This window comes from Calonectris borealis, chromosome 7, assembly GCF_964195595.1.
Source record: "Calonectris borealis chromosome 7, bCalBor7.hap1.2, whole genome shotgun sequence".
NCBI lineage: Eukaryota > Metazoa > Chordata > Aves > Procellariiformes > Procellariidae > Calonectris > Calonectris borealis.
In genome coordinates this window covers 24,723,086-24,750,835 of record NC_134318.1, presented here as the reverse complement: position 1 = coordinate 24,750,835, position 27,750 = coordinate 24,723,086, and the positions used below count along the sequence as shown (strand labels likewise).

At 41.9% G+C, this 27,750-nt stretch overlaps 1 protein-coding gene across 6 annotated transcripts in view; it reads right to left on the bottom strand.

Moving 5' to 3' along the window:
* Positions 1–12,306: 12,306 nt before the first annotated feature.
* Positions 12,307–27,750, bottom strand: part of FAS (Fas cell surface death receptor) — a 16,562-nt gene continuing 1,118 nt past the window's right edge. For 2 of the 6 annotated variants that reach the window (XM_075154651.1, XM_075154653.1), the window contains exons 2-10: positions 26,252–26,406; positions 21,171–21,348; positions 20,460–20,594; positions 18,347–18,458; positions 17,792–17,856; positions 17,354–17,431; positions 17,144–17,217; positions 16,626–16,650; positions 14,419–15,813 (exon numbers count right to left, since the gene is read on the bottom strand). In XM_075154651.1, the coding sequence (XP_075010752.1) occupies positions 15,398–15,813; positions 16,626–16,650; positions 17,144–17,217; positions 17,354–17,431; positions 17,792–17,856; positions 18,347–18,458; positions 20,460–20,594; positions 21,171–21,210 (945 nt within the window). In that variant the 5' untranslated portion in view covers positions 21,211–21,348; positions 26,252–26,406 and the 3' untranslated portion in view covers positions 14,419–15,397. Of the gene's footprint in view, positions 12,520–13,188; positions 15,814–16,625; positions 16,651–16,704; positions 16,867–17,143; positions 17,218–17,353; positions 17,432–17,791; positions 17,857–18,346; positions 18,459–20,459; positions 20,595–21,170; positions 21,349–26,251; positions 26,407–27,750 lie in introns of those variants that run through there. The other 4 variants (XM_075154649.1, XM_075154652.1, XM_075154654.1 and 1 more) reach the window with 4 other exon arrangements.

Sequence of the window (27,750 nt, the reverse complement as noted above, 5' to 3'; positions counted from 1 at the left end):
AATAGTTTCCCTATTAACAGTAAGCAGACGCAGAATTTTAGATGGTACTAACTTTGCAACAAGGATTATGTTTGTTTTTTTTGTTGTTTGGTTGGTTTATTTTTTTCCCCCTCAGGGACTGTTCTTTCTTTATATGAATTTCATATGAGAGAAAAAAATAGCACAGGAGATGAATTGCTACATTAATCAACAAAGAAAAATCTTGATGTTAATGTGCCACCAAAAATTGTTCTTAAGAGAGTCTCTGAGATAGGAAAACATCTCTACAACGTGAAGACCCGAGCCCCCGTGACCGCTTATTGTAGCTTTTGTAGGGATCACTGGGTTTGATCTGTTTATCGTGGTGTTAAGAACTAGAATGTTCTCAGCAGTGGCTGGACAGAAATTTTACGTTTAGATTCTGATGATTTATATAGGTGCCAGCCCACAGGTTTAAGCAATATGGGCAGCAAGTTTTCTCGTGGAGCAGTGTGGATGTATTGAATTCAGCAGAGCTTCTCCCATTTAACCAGCTGGGAATTCAGATTCTTCGGAATTTTGAAATTGGTTTTGGGCTTAATTCTGCTCTTGATTGCTGGGAAAGTCTTAGTGATTTCACTGTGAGGTCAAACTACAAATAAGAGTAAAATTTGCATGTAATTAATTACTTTTGTAATTGCTAAGTATGATTTTTTTTTTTTTTCCAGTGATGTCTACATAGTTTTGTTCTTCCACATTCTATATGTACAGATATAGGTCCACTGCCCCACTGGCAGCCGCAGTGAGGGGAAAAGCTGTGCTTTGAGGCACACAGAGACTGTCTGTGATCCTCGGGGAGGTGTTGGAATCCCAGTTTCTGGTGGGAGGACAACTCCAGCCTGAACTGCAAGGAAAGCTAGAGGGACTTGGTGGAAATGGCGTCTGTGGTGCAGGGTTTTGTTGGCAGCTCCTTGCTGAGCCACTGAACCAGAGCTGTGTGGGTGCGGCAGTGCCAGGCTGGTGCCTGGCACCTTCACGATGAGCAGCCTTGTGCAGGGCTTGCCATGCCAAGGGCTCCGGCAGCACCTCTGGGTGCACGGCATCCAGGGGCAGGGAGCTGGCAAGCCCTGCAAGAAGATGAAAGCTTAGCATGTGGTGGGAGGAAATAAAGCAACTATTCCCTGATTTTGAATGGCCTTATGGAAGGTCAGTTTAAAACAAAACAAAACAAAACTTCCTGTAACGTTGAGATGACACTCTGCTGCAGTGTGTTAATGTTCGTATTTGCACCTGGCTTTAAGAGAGCTCAAACTAGGGAGGAAAGGGATGCAGTCTGTGCATGGTTTTATAGTGGTCAGAAATAGATCTGCACTGCAATAAAACTTTTGCTTAGGATGAGAATTTAGAGTGAAGAAAACAGACAAACAGCAAGCAAATGACAAGCAAGCAGACAGACAAAACCAAACCACTTCCATGTAAACACTCCTGGAAACTGTGGCCAGTACATCATGCCAAGTTCGGAGGAAGAGGCAGCACATGAGATCTTCACACGCTGATTCCATGCACGATGTCTTACTTCTCTTTCCTTTTCGGCCACATCAAGTAGAATATCTGGGGGCAGAAGAGCCTATACCACAAGGTCTGCGGAACATGGAGACAATTATAAAACCCTGCTCCGGAGGGGAAGTGCAAAGTGGTGGAGTGGGAAGATGGAAGGACTTATCTAGCACTGGTTAGAGTGACCAGATGTTTGGTTTTTAAGGGGCAGAGGGGGAAGATCCTTCTTGCATCTTTTTAAGGAAGAGGAAGATGTGCTGCTGGGTCAGATGAGCAGTGGAGGAGCTTGGGCTGAGATCCATATAATCCCCCACATATAATCCATCACAAAATAATGATGGAAGCAGGATAAACATGCCTGGCGCTACTGCTTATTGGGGAGGTTTAGACTGGACATTAGGAGAAAGTTCTTTACTGAAAGAGTGGTCAGGCCTTGGAACAGGCTGCCCAGGGAAGTGATGGAGTCACCATCCCTGGAAGTATTTAAAAGACGTGTAGATGAGGCCCTTAAGGACATGGTGTAGTGGGCATGGTGTGTTGGGTTGATGGTTGGACACGATGATCTTAGAGGTCTTTTCCAACCTTAATGATTCTATGATTCTATGCAGCATCCCAGAGCTTTTTGTCAGGACAGGAGAGCAGTCTACATACTCTAGAATTGCCCTAGTCAAGGGGTATAGCTGATCCTCCTTTTTGCAGTGGCCTATCCATTTCTACAGCATCTCTGTTAGCTACTGCCACAGAAACGTGACACAATCAGTCATCATCTTTTGCTGTTTACTCAACTCATTTTCTCCCAATCTCTGTTTCCAGCATGCTTGCTCTGTCCCTGTTTCACCTGATGCCATCAACTTCAGCTGCTCCACACACATGTCCTGTCTTTTATTTCATCTCACTGGTGTTAGCCTTGTTGCTCCCACTTAGTGCAGACCTCTTAAGACCGCTTAACTGAGAAGGCAGGAAACAAGATAGTTATGACACTGTGGAAACAGCCTATTGTTTCTTCTCCAGCAAACTCCCTCTGGACAACAGTGCTGGGAATCAGTTCTTTTTGTGGAGTGTTTTTTGGAAGATGCATTGGTGGTGTATGTCATGGTAAATTTGCCAGGCACAGAGAGTCTCTGTCTTTCCCTGGGAGGAGAGAGTAAAGAGGCACCCTAGGCTGTCCCAGCGGAAAAACAAACATCTAGAAATGTTCCACAAAGGTGCTCGAAATCTGGGCTTTTTCCCTTGGTAAGGGTGAATGCTATGGGAGGAACCAAGCGCTGGAAGCAATGTGTCCTGAAAGGAAGGACTTCTGATCCCTTCTGCTACCTAGGACTAGAAAATATACTTCTACCAAGCCCACAGCTTTTCCGTCCTAGTTACTGTCCTAGAATATACCTGTGACAGAGGCGAGAAAATGAAGAACCTCAAGGAAAGGCTGATAAAATTCCTCTTCTTCTAGGGGCAGTCTTGCAGGATCAGTGGAAAGTTTCTGTGCAGAACACGATCCTTGGCAACTGGACATGGTGGTTTCCAGGATAGAAAAAGATGGGCATATATTGGATAGGAGGGGCTGAGGAGCTCAAGGTGGCCTGGTTCAAGCTATTTCTGTTGCCAGAACAATTCTTTGGCTCAGTCCCTGTGTGCTCTCAGGTTACTCCTGAGGAAGAAGGTGGCTGGCAGTAGCTTGCACCAATTATTCTGGCAGTGGCAGCCTGTTCCTTGCTGGTGTCCTCCCCAAGCACGCACGTGCTTCACTGGGTGGCTGCACCATGCCTGAACAGTAGCTCTAGAGCTTTCAAGGAGCATCACGTTGACCTTGTGTGCACTGCACAGCCAGGCTGTGTGTGTGTGTGCAACAAATCCAGTCTTTTGCAACAGCAGCAGACCCGCTGTTTTTGCAGAAATAGGCTGTGCTGTTCCAAGTGCAGCCAACGTGTGACAAAGGAGAGCTGCATACGTGGCTTACCGGTGGGGGCTAAGGGCTATGCAGTGATGTACTGGGCCATCGATCCTGCTCCCCCAAGAGAGGTGTTGCAAAGAAACTGAGGACTAGACAGCTGCATCTTAGGGAAAAGGCACAAGGACAAGCATAGGACTTTGTGGGCTTTAAGGTACAACTGAATTGATGACCCCTAACTAACATCGACCAAAAGAGCTTAGATGTTCTGGTGTATTTCTGTCCTCAACACTGGGGATGATACAGGCCATGACAGAAATTTAAGTATAACCCAAGAAAAGAGAGAGCTTGAGGTTTAAGAATAGGTGGGTGAAGGATAGGGACAAAGATATGTGGCCATATATGCCGTTTGGCTATTATTTTTGACACCTTCATTTAACAGTGAAGGAGGAAAACCAAATTTTTGCAGCTGTAGCTTACGTGGAGCCACTGTCACATTGTTGTCATGCAAAAGTTTTATCTTCCACTTGAAGTGGTACGGCTGCAGCTGTTTAAACAGTCTAGCTTTCTGAAAGACAGTAAAGTCTTTATGCTGTTTCTTTTTTTTTTTTATAAACTTAAAAAATGGGAAAACTGAATAGTGGCATTTATCCAATTAATAAAAGCAAAACCCAACTACACCTTTCTATTTAAATTTAGGTCCTGGAATTATTTCGGGTCAACATCTCATTAAGTATCAAACTTGTATGTATTATATTTCTTTTTCATTTCTCCTTCTATATTAGGTAATAGGAAGTTCTCTTCCTGTGATTTACCATGGTGCAACACACTGTAGCCCTTGGTTTGGGCTTTTTCCTACACATCTCAAAACCAGAGTCTTCTTCAGTTCTCTATTTTTATTCTTTCCACATATGGATGGAACTGAAAGTTTCTGCAGCCATTGCATAATGTCGCGGGCAGCCATTAGGTGCTACCAGCTGCCTGGAAGATCTCGTTTGAGTCCTGTGTAAGGAGACATCATCCTATCACAATTCCACTCTAACTTACACTGGTAGAAATTAAAAGTAATTCTACTGAAATGAATGAGTTATACCAGCCACCTGAATGTGAGGAAAATTCAGTCTATTAATTTCCAAGGGCCTCTTCTTTCTAATAAGCTTTGGCTTGATTTAGTGCCTATTGTAAACAAAGAAGTACTTTCTTTGACTATAGCTAGATATCCAAAATTAGCTGCGTTTAGCTGCATTACCTACAGCAATGGCATGTGAAACACCTTATACTGACATTGGTTAGGCCAAGGCAGAAAAAATGTCAAACCATATGGTCTTATGGCAGCCATAAGACCTTTATCATACATACAGGATGCATATATGTATATGCATAGACAACTATCTAATTTAGATTAAGATTTTATTTTAGCAATAAGGTATTTTAAAAAGAGTTTTCCTCTGGCACTGAGCAGTATTCTCACTGGAGTTCCTATCTACACACATCCTGAAACCTGCTTTGAACGGCAGTGCCTGAATTTGTTTAGGGAAGGGGTTCTTTCCTAGGAGGCTGACCATTTGTTACTGATCTTCAAGAGAAAACTTTAATTTTGAATCTAAAGATATTTCTATTTATTTCATTTGTTCTTCTGTCTCATTTATTATTATTGTCTATAACTACTGTCGCTGTGCTGTTGCCAGCAAAGTAATAATACATGGTGGAGCATGGTGTGTTGGCTACCCTGTGGGGACAGCAGCTGAGGTAGGGCACACCAGGAGTTATGTCTTAAAAGAACAAGTCAGCACCTTTGTTGACTGTCTCTAATGTCCCAGCAGCGGAGAAGGAGTTGATTTATTATAATCGTTCAGAAAGTCATTACAATGATTCAGAAAGAGCTGCAATCACAAAAAGCGTAAAAGTTATGTTGAAATTAAATTTTAAAGACTAATTCCAGGAAAGGACGGATTTTAGACAAGTCACAATTACATTATTTTTTCTGGTAATGGTCTGGCTGTATCTTGTAACTAAATACTGAGAAAATGGGTAAAGCTGCAAAGCTGTGATGGCAAGGGGCAGGGGTTAAAGGATCCTGGTTAGCACAAAATGTTAATATGTCTTGTTCTTGTAATTTTGAAGACATAACTCCTAACATTTCCAGTGATTTAATGATTTCATAAAAGTTAAGAAATGCACTTAGGACCTGACACATAAAAGAAAAAAGCATCCATTTAAAGAAATAAACTGCATATTTGTGGCCTTGTTACAATAAGGATGAGGCAGGAAAGACAGGATTCCTCAGCAGACTCTTAGCATGACAGCAAAATAAAGGAAACAGATGCACAGAGCTCTTTTAGATCATATATCTAAACTAGGTGAATACAGACTTCATCCTGATGAAAGCAATGTTTCCCCTGGAAATGAAATCCAAAGCCTTGTAATACCCAATGATTTTGTACAGAGCTCAACTCCATGGGGCTTCTCACAGAGCAGTATTTAGAGGATATGTAAAAAAGAGCCAGAATAGGCTAAGGTCTGGTTGTGACAGCAAACTTGGGCATGTGTAAAATACCTTCACTTGCAAAAGGTGTCTGGTTAGGGGCCAAGGATATTCATTTCAGCCATTATATTTTTGCCACCTATTTGTGGAACTAAAGCACTAACTGCATAAATTCTGCTTCCTTTGCTGAGGTGGTAATGAAGACAGGAGATTTAGCAGAATTAGACTGAAATTTTTTGAGCATAAGATTTTCAAAAAGAATCCTGGATTAGACATTATATACCCCTAAGCATACACACTGCCACGTGAGGAAGAGTCAGAAGTCCCTATTTGTTTAATTCTGGATTGCAATGTACACAGAAATGTATGCAACTAAAAATACACTCCTACTTTGGGGACTAACTAGCAAGTTTAAAAGATAGATAACCAAGGGGAAATTCAAGGGTAACTGAATTAGCATGCTTAATCATGCTAATGCGATCATGCAGAAAAGCAGAAAAAAATGTTCTTTTAATTTTTGTCATTGTGCAGAAGATGTGCCCTTCAATGAAAGGCTGAACAAACTGGTGCTGTGTAGCCTAAAGGAGCAAAAAAGATGAGGCGGAAAGCATGATAATGACGTTCAAAAATGTAAAAGGCTGTTGTAAAAAGGAAGGGAACGATCTCTTCTCCATGTCATAGTGGGTATGGCAAGATGTAGAGGACTGAAAATATGCCAAGGGATCATTTTGATATTAAGACAAACTTTTTAAGAGTAGAGATTGTGAAACTTCAGTATGAATTACCTAGAGAGTTTTGGAGTCTCCATCTCTGAGATAGGACAAAAACATTTCAGTTAATCCTGCCTCAGGGCAAAGGACTGGAGTAAATGACCTTTCAAAGTCTCTTCTAGTCTTTTGAGTCTCAGAAAGTAACCGGTAGCTTTCAAAGCAGAAAGACTGTGTGCATCTATTTTAAGGTGTCTGGAATTTCCAGCTCTTTCTTTTTAAAGAGGAACTCTCGCTGGAGTCCGTTGTTCAACAGGAAAAATTCTTGGGTTTCACCTTAGCTAAGACTTAATTTCCTGTTTGATATCATAAACAGTACTGTATTCTCAAAGAAGAAAGTCCCAGATACCTTATTAGGAAAAAAGGACAAAACAAAACAAAAAATCCCAAAAGACAGTGTAGTGTGACAAAGTAAAAAACTTTATAGTGTAACACTGCCTTCACAGCATGTTATTTGCTCTTGCTGTCTCCTGCAATCTAACCCAAATTAGTCCCACAGAAGGACTTGGGTACCTAATACCTCAGTAGATGCCAGTGTCTACAAGTGAGGTCTCAGTGCTGAGCTCCTGAGCCCCTGTGCATTAGTTGGGTTCACAAACTGGACAATTCCTCGGCTGCCTTTCCTGTGGCATGCGGTCCACCAGATAACTAATGTGAATAACCTAATAGTTTAGGCATCCCGTGGAAGAGAGAATCAATTTCAAACTTACACAGCGATGAATATTTAATTACACACAGTGGAACAGCTTCCACAAGAGTAATCAGGAAAGAGATGTCCTCAAATCGTGCTTCTAGGAGGTGGGATACTTGCATGCAATTTTCTGCTCCAGAGCAGAGAAGGGGTTTCCAGCCAGGTTATGCCACATCTCATGTGAATGTTAACATCTACTACGCCAATTAGGATGGGGTTAGAGTGGAAGAAGGAGGAAGAACATCTGACTTGCATTTCTGTGTTTGATAGTGTGGCAAGATACCAAAGAAATAGGCATCATCCCATTTTAAGTCATGCCTTTAGCTCCAAGAAGGCTGTTCTAGTATTTTTAGATTTAAAAAGACTGCTTTGCTTTTTGGCTCTGTCATGGACTCCCCTATAGACTTATCTATACTAAGGTTGTAAGTCTGTCCAGATTTGTTAAGTAGTGAGTATAAGCTGATGACTGATTAGATCCTGAGGTGGAATGCTGCCTAGAAAACAAAAATTCTTCTTGCTTTCTAGTGACAATAGTTTGCCTCTTTGATCCCAATTGCTAACTTGAATCCAAGTAGAGCAGGATTTCACTTGAATTGAACTACTTACAGCTTCTAACGCTTTCTTTTCTTTGCTGAAATTTTCTGGACCTGGTTGCTGTCCAAACATAATGTATTGATTTAATTTGACCAACAACCTTTTCAGTCACATTTGAAAGAACCATTTCCTCCATTTAAGTAAAAAAATGAATACATGACTATCTTTCTTTGGAATAGGTCCACGGCTGAGAGAAGAAAGTAGGAAAATGGTATTTCTTTCTGAGAAATGCTTTTGCATGTTCTATTGGTAGTTGGTTTGGACTTGGATGAGTTAGGGGATGTTGAAAACTGCATTTCCTGGAGGATCTGTGCATTTTCATTGTGATGTATGCAGGAATGCCTTTGGATAAGGGATGAGGAAGCTGGTCTCTGAAAGACTGTTTGACTCCAACCCTCACACAGAACAGAGCTTTTATCTTGTGTCCAGCCCCCAAATTCCAGCTCATGAATTTACTCATCTGTTTTCATTTACAAATAAAAAGAGAGCCTAAAAAGTTGCACTGACAGCAGGTTAATAGAGTCTTACAGTTGTAAAGGCAAGCAATGATGAGAGGACAAATAAACCCACAAATTCTCTATGCATCTCCTTGGCTCTCCTCTACAGTGTATATTCCCTGGGTCACCAGGTAAATGTAACTCTGTCCTGCAGTCCATAGGCATTGAGCCCCAAGTGCCTTGCAGTAAGGCCACAGCTCAGGAATCCTTGGAAGCGCCAGTTAGTGTAACTGTTCAACAAACCATTTAAGCCAGGCTCCCTAAAGGGTGCCTAAGAGTACCTGCCCATGTAACCTATTATTATTTAAGTTGCACTGAGTAACATTGCTAATTACTTTCCTTATAGCATCTTTATGGGCTGCTCTTTGGAAATTCCTTACAGTGGCGTGCCTGACGTCAGGGAAAGACTATTGAGTACTGTAGGGAGAGCTGAATAAAGCTCCTACAATAAGACATTTTTTCAGGAAAGGTATCTCAGTAAAGGAGTTGTGTACCTTGCACAGCTACTTGCTGATCTGCTGTTTGCTAAAGATACATAAATAGAGCTTACAAAAAGCATAATACATGGAGTACTTTGCAAGCTCTGATGTCTCATGATACAGGCTTATATATTTTCAAGCACTTACAGTCATTCCAGTTTTTCTGATGGAAGCAACAGCCATAGATTTTGGAAGATTAAAAAAAATCTTGGCAGCAAGCTTCCTGAGGTGGTTATTCCCAACATTTCTATAGCTAGAACAGAAGTCAAAACTGCATTTAATGTGTAGTTATTTAAAATGATAGGCTAACTTACAAGCCTGGAAGAGAAAGAAGACAAGACCCTTTACAATAGCATGTTGTAGCAATTAAGGGTATTATCCATAAGCCAGTTCCTCCAGAAAGCCTCTAAGCTGTCACCACCCACCCCTTCTCTTCCCCCATCTTCACCAATTGCTTTTTCACTTGATTATGGTGACACAAACACTATCCTTCAGAAGGCCAAATTTCAGGACAGCCATCCTGCCTTTCCTAGGCTTTCTCAGCCTTTGCTAATGCCTAGCTTTGATTGGTATCTTGGCAGTTGCATAAGTAACGATCGAGTGAATGTCTAACTCTCAACTGTTTTGTCTTATATGTGAACGTTTATTAAGGCTTTACTGCAATGCACATTCATGTTGGCACAGGTAACGTTGCACGTATTCAGTAACAGTGCCAAGTCCAGATTTCAGAGTGCTCAGTTTGCAGCCCAAATGCTTTGTTATGACACAGTTTTTTCCATGTGGTATTCAACTTAAAACTGGCGATGCCAAGTCATGGGCGGTGCGGCAGCAGAGTTTGGCCTTGCAGTGTGGGACTTTCTTGAGCCACCTAATCCTGTGCTCATCCTCAAATCTGAGGAGCGTTACAAAAGCTGTCACACAACATTTTATGACACTGTAGGTGTGTAACATGACTTGAGGGATCGCATGTAAAATTGGAGTTGTAACTGGCTCAGCCTGATGGCAGGCTCAGCTCTACCAGAGCAAGGCTTCCTGCCCTTGTCATAGCCAGCCCGCTGCTTGCTTCATGTGCGAGCTCATTTATATAATGTCCTTTTCCCGTGAGAATAATTCATCCCCCAGAGAGCGAGCCAGCCGGGGAGCCTGGGAAGGAGCAGGGGGAGGCGGCGGCGGGGAGGGAGTTCTGGCAGGCTCTCCGTCCTTGCCAAGCCAGCCCGGGGGTGTGCACGGGGACCGGGAGGAGGGGACACGCGTGGGACTGCGTGGACACAGGCTGCCACCTGCTGAGCAGGGGCAGGGAAAGACAGTCTGCAGCGTTTGGTGCGTGCTTTCTGTGAACAGTGAGGCAGGCTCTGGCTGTTACCCCCCTTCTCCCTCCAAAACAACCACCACCACCCCCCAGGGTGGTTGTTTAAAGTTTAAAAAAGTTTAAAGGAATTTAAATCTGAAGAGATTTGATTAAGAGGTTCAAAAATACTGAATTATTTAGTGACCGCTATCCATTCTTGGATAAATGAGGGGGCACTGTCTGGTATAAACTTAGTTGCCCACCTGTCCCCCGAAGTACAGGAATAAGCCTTGTCCTCATGTCTTAGAGACAGACCTTGAACCTCAAGACCCTTTGAGATCAGCGCGGATCATGGCCATCCTTCCCCATGAACTGCAGTGACAACTGCGGTCCCCACCCAGAGGAGCGGAGGTGCCAGGGCACAACCAGCCCCAGCAGGGACGGAGGCCGGCTTGCCAGAGGCCTGACTATGCATCAGAGCAATTTGAGGAGTGTCGCAGAATGTTCCCTCCAGCTTCAGCTATCCCAGAGATATGTCTGGAGAGGGATCTTCATATAGTATGAAGGAAGGACCCGGAAAAGACCAAGAAAGAGAACATAAATCTTCAGATATTGATAATCTGGAAAATGTATTAATCCCTCTTGTGACTGTAGGATAACTATGTGGGAAGTGAAACTGGGTACTTCTGCCCTCATCATTTCTTGTTCATATCCCAACGGCACACATACAGGTACATTTACCCTCTCCTGTGGACAGCCAGTCGTGTGGACGCCACTGCCGGAAGAGGTATGGGAGGCAGGGTCAGCGACCTCCGTGTGCTGCATGCCCCCGGGGCGCGGGAGGCTGCGTGCTGTCCCTCCGAGGGCTGCACCTTTGGCTCTCTCCTGCCATTGCTTCCCGTCACTGACTCCTCCCCTGTGTTTGTTCAGGACCCTCTTTTCAGCATCCCTGCTATCAGAGACATTTTTTGCTGATTCCCCGCCTGCTATGAAAATAGCACGTTGTCCCAGTTGTTGGTTTATTGGGGGAGGGAGAGGCCTCTGTGTAAAGCTATGGGAAAGGGCCCTCTAGCACTGTCTGCCTTAAAAGTCTTGCTTTCAGTTTGGGAAGGAACTTGAACTAAAACCACCGAAAAGCTATCCAGAAAACACTGACTGTACATTAAGTTTTGTGCTTGTTCCCACATCCCTTGTAATTCTCAACCGCAGCTCCGTACTAGAGGCTAGATACACATGGTGGGCATTTTTCCTCTTGCTAGCAGTGGGATAGCAGGAATGCGAGCTTCCCTTTCAAGTCCAAAATCAAAGTATTGACAAACAGTAAGAGAGGAATGTGAGTTTTGAGGTTCTATCTTCCCTCAAAACAAGAAAACTGTCTAACTCCAAGGCTTTTCCCAGTACAGTTTTATTCTTCTCACGAATTTGTTTGTATTGTTTTCCTTTCTTCTCCTCCATGCAGGAAATAAGCCTACGGCTCTCTCATACTTTAATATGTTTGTCATGCTATCTGTGCAGAAACATTTCAGTCTGTACTCAGCACTTCATTTCTCAGATACGTCTTTTCAAGAACTGGCAGCCTGCAGGATAATTTTAAAAATAATTTATTTCATATTGCAGTAATCCTGTGTACTGGAGCAGTCTTGAACCTCTCCTGCTTTCTTCTGGTACCACACTGTCGTAGTGATCCTGTTTCTGTCTTCTCGCAGGTGTTTGGTTTGTTTGCAGGGCAGCAGGAACTGTTTGTTGTTTGGAGCGTGGGTGCCCCTGGAACTTGTGAACAGAGCCCTCGCTCATCTGCTTGCTTTCTATTTGCAGGAGACTGAAGTAAGATCATCCTTCTGGCCTTTTATTTCTATGTTCCTCTTCTTCTGTTGTTATTTTTAAATAACAATTGTTCTGGTTTTACTATTTAAATAACAAATGCAAGTGTTTTGCAAAGTTTTGGCTTCCTGAAGAGGGAGCTTCCCCTTTGTAATCTGCTTTTCAAAATGTGCCAAGTCATTCCCTGGGCAAGTTTCTGTTTCAGTTTCCGCTTGCTTTTCTGATGCTGGGTTTCCATAGAACAGGAGAGTTTCGTTTTTCAAAGTTATTTCTGTTGCTTTCAGTTTTTCCTTTTTATTTTTTTCCCCTAAAACTGAGAAGAGTTATTTCACACTGCTCATGGCAGAGCCTTGTCATTTGGGAGGAAGAGGCTGGTCATGGCAAGTGTGCAAAGTGCAGAGCATGGAGTGAAGATACCAGAACTATATTTCAGCAAGCAGCTAGGGCGGTGGCAGTCGTCTTGCTTATCAGTATGAGACTCTGCACGGACTTTCCTTCTGAGAATGAAAGGGGAGAGCGAAAGGTGAAACTGTGCTAACATAACCTGCTTGCTATGATTTTCCTGTGCAGCCCTAGTTTGAAAATGAGGCCAGAAGCAGGAGGCAATGGAAAGCTGGGTGTGTTACCGTGGGTCAGCAGAACTAAATCACTTTCGGTCCCCCGTCCAGGTACTTTAAGCTTGACCAGATAGCTCTACGCTGCACTGCTGACTACATAGACACATACGCACTCCTTTGGAAAAGCAACTGCACAGTATAATCAATTCTCTTATTTGATGCACAGCGTTCCAGTTAAGAAAAAAAATTATGATATATGCTAACCACTACAGTTAATGGCAGTCTGGCTTCAGCCTTGCAGACCTCTCCTAAGGAGAATATGACTCATTGCTCAGGGACTTTATTTTTTAAACCATCCTCATTATACTGAGGTTGGGGAATTCTGGTGTGATGAAAGAAAAATTTCTCATTTTATTTCACTGCCACAAATTTATGAGGTTTGGTGCCTGCATTTTAAGATCTGACTAGTTCAGATCAGTTATACTAACTGACCCACTGAAAACCTGAGTGGGGGACAACCTTAGTTTCTGGTGGCCAGATGCCTTACTCTGAGAGATAAAGCCAGAAGCCAAAAAAACCAAAGTTCAAGTCAAGCACCTGCCAACATACCTTTAAGCTACATTTATGCCTTCCTGGGTGGGACCTGGTGCAGGGAGCAGCCTGTCTACCAGGGCTTGTGAGAGCATGGAGCTTTTCTTCCTTCCTGTCTTCCTTCCTGTCTTGGCTGTGCTTCTACATAACTCCAACCTAGGAAAGACGGCACAGCCTACACCACTGCCATGCTGCTTTTCTGAAAGGCAGACATTTTATTCTTCTATATATGTTGAGCCTGGCCAAAACATGGCAATGAGCAACACACTGTTGCAGCATGTCAGATCTGTACACAGATAGCACAGACACAAGTCATTTATATAATGCTATGCCTTAATCAGTCCATAGGTGCACAAGTCTGGTGCAAGGCTATTAAACCATCCAGCTACAGCAGCCTGAAGGTTTTCCTTTGAAAAGCAGCACGGTGTGGGGATTTTGGCAGCATAGTAGTGGCAAGCTGATTGATTAGACACTTAGAAAATGCAAAAAGGTTAGAGGCAAGAGGCTCCAAAGTGGGGTGGAAGGTTTTCCCAAGCGCTTAGCATCTATGTGGTGCTTGAGACCTGGGGAAGAGCTGTACAACCTAAACTGGGTCTGGGCTTGGCAACAAAACATATTCTGTGTCCTCCATACCTTCGACAGGTCAAGTCTATGAAAGGCTTAAAGTTTTTGAAGCTAATCTAAGTCCTGCCTTTCCTTTCAGGCTCTTGCTTAATGCCATACGCAGGTTTCTAGCTGTTTTCAAGGCCCACGCACTGCCCTCCCAGGCACCTTGCTTCTAGCAACGTGTCCTTTTGGAGCAGCCCCACGCAGCTGTGGGCGGCCGGCGTTGCCCGGGGGTTGCCAGCACCTGGCACCCTGCTGCCAGACCCACCCTGCCCTTTCCGCACCCCTGGGGCAGGTGGCAGCAATTGGACCCTACCCCACGCACCGGCACACCCTGGCTGCCAGGTGGGAGCACACCCAGGCAGGTCTCCTCATGTTTTGGCTGAGTCTTAACACTGGCTGAAGATTCTCTCTATGGAACTGATGGCAGAGCCAAAGAAGAAAGTCATCCTGCTTACCGTGTGACCTGGAAAAATCAAACCTTTCCACCGAGGTCTCCTCTTCTGTTGAAGGATTTTGTGAGACTTTGCATGAACGGGTGTGTGAGTGGGAAAGGCCTCGCTGCAAAGCAGCCATCACTACTGGCCCTTTGAATTTAGGAGCCCAGCCCTCTGTGCTCTGTGATGGAAGAAAGGTAAGGTGTTTTTTTTCAGGAGTGATCTCCCTTTTTTACTAACCTGAGTAAAAGAAAACCTAAAAATGACGTCTATAGGTTGCACAAGAAGAAGGGAAGATGGAAGTCATGCACTATGTGGATTTTTTTTTTTTTTAATAACAATGATATTTTCATTGTATCATTTCCTGCATTAGAAAAGCTAGTGTTGCACACTTGCTTATGGAGACTTCATAGCTTCTGCAGGTTGCCTTCCAAAAATCATGGTTCTACTGTGCTGCTTCAGCTCCTGCTTCTTTGAAGGTTTTTAACATTAGAAAAGGCTTACAATTATTGCAGAGAACAAGGGGAATAATAATTATTACTTAGCACTGGGAGCTTTTGCATAGAAAACTTGCACGTATATACACACACAGAAATACACACTCATGTATACAAAACTCTGTATACACAGACACACACACAGGTGCTTTTATACAAGGGAGAAATCCCGTTTGCAACAAAGTAGAATTTAATTACACAGCAACACCTATATTGAAAATTAATCAGGTGTATATTATTTGGCTTTGTTCAAATATTCTTCCTGGTGCACTTCATAGACTCTTAACATCAGAGTTTTCACTTTGAAAAATGGAACATCCCACAATTTTAAGGTAAGCAAAACATTACATCAATTAGTCTTAATGTATGGTCCTACATTACTTAAACCTTTTCTTCAAATAATGACTACTCCTTTCTTCTTGTAGTGAATTCTATAGCTGGACTCTTATATTCTACCTTTTAGTAAACAAGCCATAAAACTTCTCTTCCCAGTTCTTAACAACAAAAAAAAAGCTAAAACTTTCTTTAAAGGAAAGATACTGTTACAAAAATCATAATTATTCCTTGTTCATATTATAACTTTGAATCAATCAGAACTGCCAATGAAAATGGCATTTAAAAGCTTTGTTATTTGTATTATTAGAAAAATACTAATTCAGTCAGGAATAATTTTCAAATGACTCTGTGCTATGTCTCTTCCAAACTACCAGAATAGGTTTTACTTAGCTCAGCACTATCACTGTAAGAGTTTCTACCTTCCTGAGTGTAGGTTTTACTTTGCTCAGTGTCACCATTATAACACTGTCCCCCTTCCTGACAGCTGGAAACAGCTGCCTTCAGTTTTTCCTCAATTTTATCAGCTGCAGCACACATTTTAAACTCTCTCAGGCTGCTTATCAGGGTTCCATAGGCTCCTTTTATCCCATGTCTTTGATACCAGTCTTGAAACAGCTTAATCTTCTGTTCAGATGTATCGCTAAAATTATCCCGAACAGTTTGATCTATGACAGGTTCTGGTACTTTGTGATTACGAACAAATGTCTTCACTTGTTGGAGTGTCATCTCCTCCACAATACCAGCAATGTGGCCGCTCAGGTCAACATCTATAAGCATAAAAGGAAATTAATGCTCTTGGCACTTATATCTTACTGTTTTTTATCACCTGCGCTCAAGAGTTGATACTTCTATCCAAAACAAATTAAGTTTCAGGTATCCATGACTCAGTATGTTTTATATGTGATTTTTTTACAATATATAGCAGGTCTGCTTTTACATGTTTCTACCAAATGCTAGATAATTCAAATATTTAGGGTTGCATCCATATTGCTTTCTACCACTTGAAATAGAATCTCAGTTCCCTCTGTAACCTATTCTGTCCTTCTCCATCGTTAAAGTCTGGTCATCCCTCATGTACCTGTTTAGCTCAAAATAGTGTTGGGAAAGGTCCTGGAACAGGTCTTTTGTTATGATACAGCCTTGGAGCTTATGTTCTTTTCCTATTGTGTGTTATTACTGTGGACTTGCCCTTGAACATAAGGTAGGTTTGTGTTTCTGCGATCCCACTGCTGGGTGTGGGACTACTCCATTATAATTATCTGTGATTCTAGAAATCCAGCTTGCTGCCTCCTAGTGTCTGTACCACATGCAGAACAGAAATTCACCTGTTGTCAATTAGTAATTGCTTCCTATACAACAGAAACTCCTCCTGAGGCAAAACTTTCATGATACCACTAAATGCCTTAATAAGCACAATATGAACCGGCATTTCTTTAGTAAGTGTTCACTATTGTGCTAGAATGAGAGCCCTAGGCAGTTGCAAAGTCTACACAAAAATACCCTTTTTTTTTAGTGTAAGATTTACATTTCTGTTTTTTTTTTTCTTCTATGGAATTTTGAGAAATTACTTGTCTTTTACCTGTGTATATGAGAGGTACATTCTCCTGAAAAGAGAAGCAAGAGAGAAATGAGTAGAAACAAGTTTTGTAAACACCAACCTTGTATAAGGCGATAAACACATTTCATGACACTTGACTTCTGTAATTTTCTTTTAGTTTTCTCCGTGATTCCCCTGTTTTATGAGTGAGGGAATCAGATCAGACAGACAGACCTCTCTTGACTTGGTTAAGCTTGGGGAATCGCCTCACAATTGCTGTTGCCTAAAAGTACGCATGGGGACAGGTACCCTGGGTCAGTGGAGGCCTGATGATTTATGAAGTTTTGATCTTGGTCACGTAACTTAGTAAGCATGTCAACAAATCCTGAAGAAATAATACAGGGTTTCTCTTACTTCTCCCAAAAGAGTCCTCATGGTGAAATTTACTTCATTAATATCATAGAAGAGAGGCATGCTTGGGGAGTCTCAGTGTAATTCAAATGGAACAAAGTTCCTTGCATGAACCTGAGGTTTTTTGTGATCTAAGCAACAATACTTACATAAGAAGCCTCTGGTTTGGGGACTACTTCACCTAGGTTCTCCTTGCTAGTGAGACCCTTCTGTTTTCTCTTGTCTGAAACAAAAAAGCATTTTTAAAATCCAGGACAGAGTATATCTCTCCTCTGGACTCCAAGAATATAAAATTACGTCTAAGTAGCTGAATATCTTATTCAGAGTATGATAGGAATAAGGAATAGGGAATCACTTACACAAGTATGTTCCTCCAGCTGCTAGTAGTAGAATCGCTAGTAATGCGATTCCCAAAGCAATGGCCCACCATGGCGTTCCTGTTGGAAACATTACCTGAAAGTTAAGTCAAGAAATGCAATACAGCAACACACTCTAAATTTTAAACAAGATTGTACCAGATTATAAAAGCCTTTCTGTTGTCTCCTAATGGCAGAAGTTACCTCTTTGTTAAAGTCTTACCTATCATGGGTTGCCCCTAAAAAAGGGCAATAGCTCCTACATCTGCACAGTGATCAAGGGAAAAAAGCAATCGTGCTTCGCAGGTCAGTACAGGGCCCAGTAGATATGATGCCCTTGGCTGTCAGGAATCACTATGGGCCATTGTGTAGAACAGTACAATTGCAATAGCCTCTCAAAATACAGCAGATGCTAGACCATGCTAGGTTTTAAAATGGTACCTTTCCTTCCGCACACAGTGTCTGAAGTTGAAGTACATTGATATTCAATTACGCCACTTTCACATCTGCAGAAAACATGAACAAAAATTATTATGAGATTTGTTTCTCTCTTTATAAACTCTGTAGGCAGAGCAAATTAAAATCTTCTAACACTTTTTATCAGCTAAATATTTCATATATCAAGATGCTGGAGTTTGGAATTTAATAGGTATGAAAATGGTATGGAAAGATATGGGAGTGGAAAAAGGTGTGGAAATTATTTTCTAGATGTAACAGTAGATCACACAAAGACAAAAGCTCAGATACTTCATTACATTTTTTTGAAAAGTATATACAGACTTGGTGGATGTATACAAGTTTTTCTGCGTGTCTTTGGAAAGCCTGCATGGATGCAAGATAAGTTGACTGAGCTAAGTCAGCTCAACAAGCTAAGTGCAAAGGAAAACTAGTATGTTCTCCTTGGGTTATACATTACGTTAGCCTCTGTCTTGAAGCTGGCTGGAAAAAAGTGTGATATTAACAATTTCATACTTAACAATGAAGGCATAAACTTACATGGTACATGGACCACAGTGGCTACATGGTACAGAAGAACTGCAAAAATGGTTCTTTGCACAGGTGCATTCTGTGTTCTGTGCTGGGGTACAGTTCTTTGCAACCTCCAAACCTAAAATAAATTTCTTAAAGTTTGTTAGTTTGAAAAAGTAGGCCTTAAAAGCAGGCCTCTGCTCACAAGCTCTCGTCCTCAGACTTAGGTGCTTTTAGCTCTACCACTGCTGGCACTGGTGAGGCTTAATTGTAAGAACAACATAGCTTTTATAAGGAGCCCTGCTGCTGGAATACTGGAAATATGGAGATGGCAAAGAGACCTCTGCTGGCCAAGAGCTCAAAAAACGGATCACATGATAAAGTACTTGCTCAAAAAGGACACATTTGGCACTGCCAAATGTTGTCAGCTTCTCTTCCCCATTCAGAAGTGTAAAGCCGGAAGAAAACTCAGAAGATCACGTAACCCATCTCCCTGCTTGATGTCAGAGACAAGTTCTTTACTCTCCTTGACAGACAAGTTTATCTCTTCTTGAGGACCTCCAATTCCTCCTTCTTGAGGAATTCCACTCTCTTTTAGCTAACGTATTCCCTGCTTAAGTATCAAAACAAGTGAATTAATTTTCTCCTATCTTCAGTGTATATGATGAAGCTATCTCCATCTATGAAAAATTATTTCTGCATTAAGAATTACTTTAAGTATCTACCTACTATGAAAGCTATTTTCATAGGCATATGGGAATAGAAGCGAATTTTTGAGTTATCACATTCAGTGCCCTGCTGTAATGGGAAAACATGTTATCCTTCAAAATTTGAGGAAGCTTTACTGTGAAACCAGTGCTGAAGCCATTCATGAAAATATCAAACGTGAATGATCCTAAGAATGGTTCTCATGGGACTTCAGTGGTAACTTTCCTCCTGCCTAATGTTTTCTACTGACTTCTCTTCAACTACATTATTGTCCATGGGATAATGCGACTAGTCATCCCATTACCCTTTCTTTCCCCTTCAGTTTAACTAATAGTTTCCTTTGTGGCACTGTACAAAATGCTGAATTGTTTTGTTGCATTCAACTTCATTACCCATCCAAAAGTGCTTATTATAGTACCTAATGAGAGGAAAATTTTCTACGCATAAGGAGGTATTGCAGGAAGGGGAAAGCACTAAAGATTGATATTCCAGCAGGTGATCCGAGTACAACCATATCGGAGTTAAGAGCTGTCTCTCCGCTCACCAAACTCGACTTTGGATATGAGGAATGCAGAACTATCATTCCCTAAATCCAGGTATACTAGAACTACAGGACACCTGGTGGAACTGGTAGGAGATCAGTTTAATGGATTTAAAAAAAAAAAAACCTATGATGAGTATTTATGCAACAGGTAGTAAATTTCTGGAACCTGGTGTCCTCCAGCAGGTTTGTGCACAAAGGGCTCATAAATGGATACTAAAATGACTAGGTAGGGATGGACCTTCTAACAGCCTTTCCTACAACTGTAATGTTGGTAGACTTTGCAGGGAACAGACCACAGAAAGTAGACACGTTGGTTTGTGTTTTCTCTAAATAACATCTCCTGCCTCCACTGCTGAACACACAATACTGGGGTAGGTGGACCACTGGTGTGACCCACTAGGGCATGCCTCATCGTCTCATAATTTGATCCTGTAACTCACACAGCATCTTGAATGTATAAAAGACATCACTCTATCAGCTCCAGCAATTTTAAGTGCATGAAAGACTATGAAATTAACCATTGGGAATTCTCCCATCCCTGCTTCTTGCAACACCCCTCTTCTTTCAGAGGGCGAAGAACAGAGTGAGCTTTTCTTCCTTGACTCTAACTAGTTTGTATAGGCTCTGTTTTGCAAGGACTGCTTTGGCTGAGCAAAGGCAGTATAAGGAAAATAATGGACCAACATAGCTTGTTCTTCTTCCCACTTTGTGCCTGACAAAAGGGAACTGGGGGATAAACTTACGACTTTGTCATAAATTCCTTCGTGTACTACTACTAAAACATTTTAATCTGCATGCTACACACTATTCAGGGATTGTGGAGACTTTTCAGTCAAATCCTGTATCAAAAAAGAGTCATGGCTGGAGTTGCTATTTCCATAGATGTACCGAATACGCTGTCACATGAAGAGCATCTCAAACACTTGTCCAAAGAATTGACATGATCTACGTATTCCTTTCCATTTTCACATGGAACACAGTGTTTGCCAGTATCTGTTGGGCAGTTAATGTTTTTAACAAAACCTGCAGAGACAGAAAAACAAGAATTAAGATTTGCAATACCTTTGGACAGAAGCCATCAGCTCTAAGACCTATGTAAGATTTTTTTTTAATGCCTAATACTTTTTGATTTACAAATATGGACAGAATCTATATTCTTTACGCATATATATATGCTCTTCAGGAACGTAGTATACATGAAATCTGATTATCCCCCCTCTTTCTCCAATTTAGGACTGAAGGAGAACACATCAAACAAAACTGTACATGCAAAATTGGAAAACCCATTAATATATGCAGTCTTGTAGGCAAAAGACTTTTTTAACCTCTCTCAAAGATGTGTATGTAATTCTTGGCTTTTTTGTGACAAGCACGTTATGTGAGAACTACTAGCTGTAGTGAAAAGTTATTGGTGCACTGAGCTCAATAAATACTTTTGAAGCATCTGATGTCCTGTAATAGAGAAAGATACAGCTAGAATGAAGCATTGCATCCAGAAAACCACAGCATGCCACTTAGCTATCCCAGCAGAAAGCAATTGTGCATGTCGTGGTTTCCACTCTTAATGACTTTTCAACACAGCCTTACAATGATACTCACCACGTTCACATTTCTTGCAACACTGACCATCTGAACTCATCTGATCTCTGTATTCATCCAGGTTACACTTAATTTCCCTCTTAGCAATGATCCTCCTTGTAATTAATTTATTGTACGCTATGTGTATTAGAGCTTCAGTATAATTTTTGCACTGTGTTTCAGTAATTAAGACAACCACCTAGGAGAGAAGAACAGCCAGTTACACAAAAAAACTGCCAAGGACTGTAGGTGTGTTTTACTACTAGCACAGAATTATATCAGCACCGTTACTCTATTGCTAAATGTATTGATATTCACCCCCTTATTAAAGTTGTTCATTAATTTAGAAGAGTTAATGGACAATGAGGACACATATTAGATTTAATGCTGTCCACCCTACCACTACAGGTACCGATCGTTTGAACATTAATGCTTGAGAACAGCCTCATACATCTGAGTTGTAACAGATGACCCTCATATGCTTAATTATAGTGCAAAGCAAAGGAACTCCCATTATTTTCTTGAAGAGCTTTCTCTTCCTCAGATCACTGTGCCTAAATCTGCCCTTTCTTAGCCAGTAATAATAATCTTCCATACAGAACATTCTTAATTCAAATGATATCTTTCTTAATTTCTTGCCATGCTACTGTTGCTTGCAAACTGAACAGTGTTAATGCATCTTTGAAGAAAAAAAAAATGGAATGTTTTAATCTTGGCTAAAAATACCTGATTTCTAAAATGATCTTGTTCTCACTTTGTTTTCCAATTTGATTATTTTTCTCCTTAATAGACAATGCCTATATATTCCTGAAAGAAGTATTACTCTCCTTTCAAATTAATTTATACCCTGATCCATTTCTTTGAATGCATTGTCAAGTTAAATTGCATAGTGCTTGATTTTTTTTTTTTTTTTTCTGTTACTAGTCAGTAACTTTACTAGCCGTCACTGTCCCGCCTCTTTTCATGATAATAAGAAAGCACTGTGAACCAGAGGCCAAACCATTCTTTTTTTCTATTTTGGGAGTAAGGCGGGAAAATGAGAAGGATAGATCTACTGTAGTTTGCCTTCCTTCTGGCAATGGTTTGTGAGGAATTCTGTATATACTTTGCATGCACTAAGTATGAGATGTCTATATAATGGAGCTATGTAATGCTTGTTGGCTGGAGAACTGGATTCCCTCCTAGAAATATTATTATGCAGGACAGCCTGAGGACAGCCTGCCTTTACTTAACCCAGTTTCTGCTGATAGTTTGGAGTGATTTGAACATTTTCACCATTTATTTTACTTGTGTGTTACTAACTATCTGTGTGGAGCTGTAACATAAAAAATTAAGACAGTCCTTGTCTTGAAGAGTTTGAAGTCTTAACATCTAAGCTGAGCTCTACATTCACTGTTCTTGCTCCTCTAATTAAAAAAATATTGTTTTGTATTTTACAAAAGACTTGGATATACACTGTGAGGGATACTGAGGAAGGGGGAAAAAATGATGTCTGGAAAGAAGTGGAGCAATTATCTTAAATATTAACTTAATGAAAAATGGGTTTGCATTTCAAACTGGGCTTTCAAGCGAAGGAAGCGTTATCTGTGGCTAATTAATTGAGGTATGACCACTGTCTGCTGACTTCTACAAGTAGCCACTTCTTTTGATCCTCTAGTCTATTCAGAGATGGGAAGGTGAAAAGCACTTTCTTTCCTTAGCAGCCATCTGTTTTAAAATTTATATAATATTAGTTACTAGACTGAAATTGAGAAGGCCTTTCTTTGCATCTGGAGGAGAAGCTTCAGCTGCTAAAAAAGCAGTTTGGCACTTGAGAAACTGTATGGACGCTCAGCCCGTCACTGCCCGTGTTCAGGGCTCTGACGCTCTTCCTTTGCTGCCAAAGCTTCGAGGGTGCTCTTCTCCGAATCCCCGCGTAATGATGTTAAAAGGTTAATGTAAGGCCTTAACAGAAGCTGTCAAATGGACATGTCAAGTGAGCGTGATTTGTTTTCCTTTTGCCTGGGAGAACCATCTTACTAAAAACTGGGATAGAAAGTCCGATTAAAAAATAATTACTAAAATCTAGTCAGTATGTCCAGTCTGGTTTGGCCTTCCCTGAAGCAGGGTGAAGCCCTGCGCCTCCATCGCTCCTCTGCCACGTGTCGGACTGGGCCGAGGCAGGGGACGGTCACAGGATAACACCGGGGGGACACGCGTTGCCCCGGCTCTCGGAGCTGGAGGTTCGTGACACCCTGACTGGCCTGCCTGCCATGAGGCCTCGGCCAGCAGAAGGGTCCAGAAGTGAGGCGGTTGCCGGGGCGGGGAAGCCCTGAGGCAGCGCGATGGCTCCTTGGCTGCCCCAGGAAAGCCGATGGCGCCAGAAGGCTTCCAGCCCTGGAGGCAGGCGGTGCAGCTGGGGCGCGTGGCGGGCCAACGCGAACGCCGCTCGGGCATGAGGAAGTTGGTGGGGAAATGACTGCTTCATCTCCCCATGCTGATGCGTGAACTGTGACTCAGCGGGGCGAGCGAGGAGCGCGGCGCTGGCCCCGCCGCCTGCTCCCTGCTGTGCTCAAACGCCACAGCCGACGCTCTGACGAAGCTGCCCCGGCTCGGTGGTGCTCACCCCGCTGCGAGGGCCTGGCTCCCTCCTCCTCGCCCGCCCTCACAGCCGCACCTGGCGAAGCTCTGCACCCACAGGGACACCCTGTGTCCTGCTTTCTGCACCCAGATCTCCCCTTTTTTAGGCCAGAGAGGTCAAGCCATTTGGGCGGGGCAGGGAAAGACCCTGGACAGCAGTAAAGAGGAGAGGGAGGGTGAAGATTACCACAGCCCTAATGCACCCACAAACAGTACCTGGGCACAGCAGAGAAACTGAACGGCACTGGCGAAGCACAGAGCGTGCACAAAGAAAGAAAACATCTAGAGTTGTGCAGAAAATGGCATATAACGAAAGAAGGGAACATCTTTCTAAATGGCTAATATCAGTAAAACTTAGCTGATTTTTTTGTTTGTTTACTGAACGCCTGCAATCACAGACACAGCCTTCCCTCATGCGAACAAACCTCTCCACCTCCTACTTATGCTTTTCTATAAATGAGCTACGCTGATGCAGAGAGAGGGGACAGAAATATAACACTTTTTGATGAAAGCCCTCCGCTGTCGCTCACGGAGATGAACTTCCTGGTACACTTACAAGAAGTGGGGATCACTTCTCAGAATTTGACATTTAAGCAGCACCAAACACCTACGTTGGTTCTGCTCGCAGGGACATCTTACACCGCCTTCCTGTACAAGGAATAATGAGAAAACTGCGGAGATTTTTTTCAAAGCAACACCCTGATTTTTTCAAACTTTTTTCTCCTCCTGGATTTGCACCTCTTAAAAGCAATCCATTTGCTATATGAAAATTTTGGTGTGTCTTATAGGAGAAAAAAGTCAATAGTCATTTAGCTTCCTGCACACACCTTAATTGCTCTCCTTGTCACTAAGCAGCGAGTGCTAATAGCGGAAAGGAAGCACTTTAGGGGCTTTTACGTAGGCAGGGGTGATAGGTGCTTTTTTTGTGATGTGTACATTCAAAGAGTGGCTGCACGTTTTCAGTCTAAAATGAGTCACAGAGGCTCTCCTCTACCTTTTTCATCTTAACCTGAAAAATAGTTGTCATATCTAAACTGAAGACTTAGATTGGACTAAGCAGTCAGTGGGAATAAAATCAATCAGGGATATCTAACCTTAGCAGAATCCACAAAAATTATCACATGAGCCCAAATTTTTTGGTTTCTCTCCTTTCTCTCCTTCTCTCTCCTGCCCAGGCATTCAAGAGAGCTTTCTAGCTTCTCCCTCTCCTTCACTCCTACAGAGTCCTCCAAAATGCTTTCACCAACAGGCATCTGCTAAGGAGACTTTATAAAACCTGTTTTCATCTGTGTTCCCAGGGCAGAGTGACAGGAACTTTAGTTTCTTTGAAAACTCGTGTCATTTTGGGATTCTTAGGCCTCCGATTCTTCCTGTATCAGAGTATTCTTCATAACAGGTCAACTTCCTTCAACTGAAAAGTTTCAGCAGACCTACCTTATGGGGATGTAATCTCAGGTTTGGAAGTGTGTGAACGTGTTATTTGCATACAGGACTTTCTAAAGCTTTACAACTTTTAACCCTGAGAAAAAAATTGTCTCTGCTTTCTCCTGTTATCTTTATAATACATTTTATTTTTAGCAAACCACTTCTCCCATTTCTAATCCATAGATGCCTATGGATGAGAAGGCTAATGCCTTCAGAACTTGGTGGCCTTTTTTTTCCACTCCACATTTGTTACATGGAACAATGTGCATGAGCTCATCAGGGGCTTTCTAAGTGTTAAAAAAAGGGGGAGGGGGGGATTTTTCTTGCTTTTTTGCCTAGTGGGAGCTGAGAAAAACTTTAACTCATTTTCTGAGTTTTGATTTGCTTCTGGTACTTTTGTCAAACGGTTGCTAGAGTTAGCTCCATTTTAATACAGTTTTCTATGTAATTAATTTTCTTGCATTAACTCCTTTTCAAAGAGTAAGTAATTTCACACTGCTTGTTAAGAGGATTCTCTACTCCAATTCTTTTACTACTATGAGTATTTTTTACTTCCAATATCTCCACTATAATTTTCCCTCCACCTTTTTTTTTCCCCCATCAAGGCAGAAGTTGATAGTTAGCACCAAAATAACCACTAAAAATAGTATTTCCTGTTCTAAATCTTTTACGAGAAGAAAAAGAATCCAGTTCCATTTTCTGAAGCCCAGCAATAGGAGTGGGTACTTCCCCACAACCAGAAGCATCCTGAGCTGCTTAAATTTCAAGTGAGATGCATGTATTCCGTGCCTGTGAGAGTAAGAAGCCTCAGTTACTGTCCAGTATCTTAAAATAGTCACTGTCCAAATTCAATCCATTACTATTTCACATCTCATCTGACTCACATGCAAATTACAGCAATATATCGGGGGGGGGGGCGGGGGCTGTATGGTTGGTCATTTTGTTGTTGTTGGTTGTTTTTTTCTTTTTAATTTTGATTTTTCGGAGTACTGTAGTAGTGAACACTTAATAAATACTATACAATTTGGGAGAGTTGAAGCAGTATTAACAGCTCCCACCTCATTTTGATGATGTTGTGGCTAAGGATGAATAAGAGCTGGACAGCGTAGAAATTCAGCAACTCTTCTCCCTTTTCCTTTTGTAACACAATACAGTTTTCTTGTTGGCACCTTCTCTTCGTTCAGTGAGTTGCCTCAAAGATAAAGGCAGTTAACTGTGGAAACATGAGCAGACTAATGTTTCCAGAATTAGGGCCCTTACACTCTTCACTTAAGTCTTGGGTCATCCCATGACTTTATGGCTGTTTATACGTATACGTTTAAATGCATGCATTAGTTGTCTGAGAAATAAAGAAGGGTCAGCACAGTAATGTAGGAGTCCTGTTTTCAAAGGTATGTCGTCTACATTTACAGAAATTTGTCTGTTCTGTAGTCATATCAGATAATTACAGAATATTTAGACAATACTTCACTCTCTTAGGATGGCCTATTCCTTTAGAGTGTGTCTGAGCAGTACGTGGTTTTGCGGCTTGTTTTACAGGGTAAAGTTAGATGTTTTCTAACTATGTAGGCCATTACTATTTTGCATGACTATCCCTGCAACTGCTTCTACTTTAGTGCAACATGGAGTTCCTTGCAAAATTGAGGTCTTATTCAACAAACTACTTTCATGTTCTGTTTTAATCAAATTAGTATGTCAAATGCTGCCAGGTTTACTGATTTATAAGTAGTGGAACAACATGCTAATAAAAAAAAAAAACCCAAAGTTTTTTAAAAATACAATGTATGTGGGAGTGCTACAGTCTTTCTAAGGGGTACTGAAATTTGGAAACAAGTGGAAAATAAGAATAGAAATTATATTTATTCTCTGGGAGCAGTGTGATAAGAGAAAGTATTTTTTAATCTTAATTTATATTCTGAATAGTTCCAAGATACTGAGCTAGACTGACACTTCTGCCAGTTGTTTGCTGCTCCTGTACAGGAATAGATAATACGCACTTCTGCCAGCAGATTAAAGTCCTTCTTTGTGTTTAACTATGCTCTGGTGCTTTGTGCAGGGGCATGGATATAACCCTCTGAATCACTTTGAATAGTTTACTACCTATATAGTTTATATAGTAAATCAGATCAGAATTTGAGTAGTTTTTACTGTAACACCTGATTTTAACCTGTCAAACCCCAAAGCAAACTGCATTCATTAGCAATGTAACCACGCTGTGAAGAGATTTTTGAATGTGAACTCCAGTGAGTTCTCTCTGATATAGGTGAGAATTGGGGTTGGGGAAGCAATGTGTATCGCATCCACACTTCCAGGCAGGTCACAGCTCTGCTATGCAGCAGGGCTTACTGCCACCTGCCTGATCCCCACTATCCTGCCTCTGGGCTCTCAGAGCAGGGCTGCCTTGGGGCAGAGCGCAGGCAGAGCCCGTGTATCTGCTCTTGCCCGAGCCTAGGTCTCCCGCCCAGGAGCTTGCTGCCACTACAGCTCTTTGGCCTAATGCACCTGTACCAGTGGAGATCCCAGTGCTGCAGACACTGAACCACTTCCTTACCTTCCT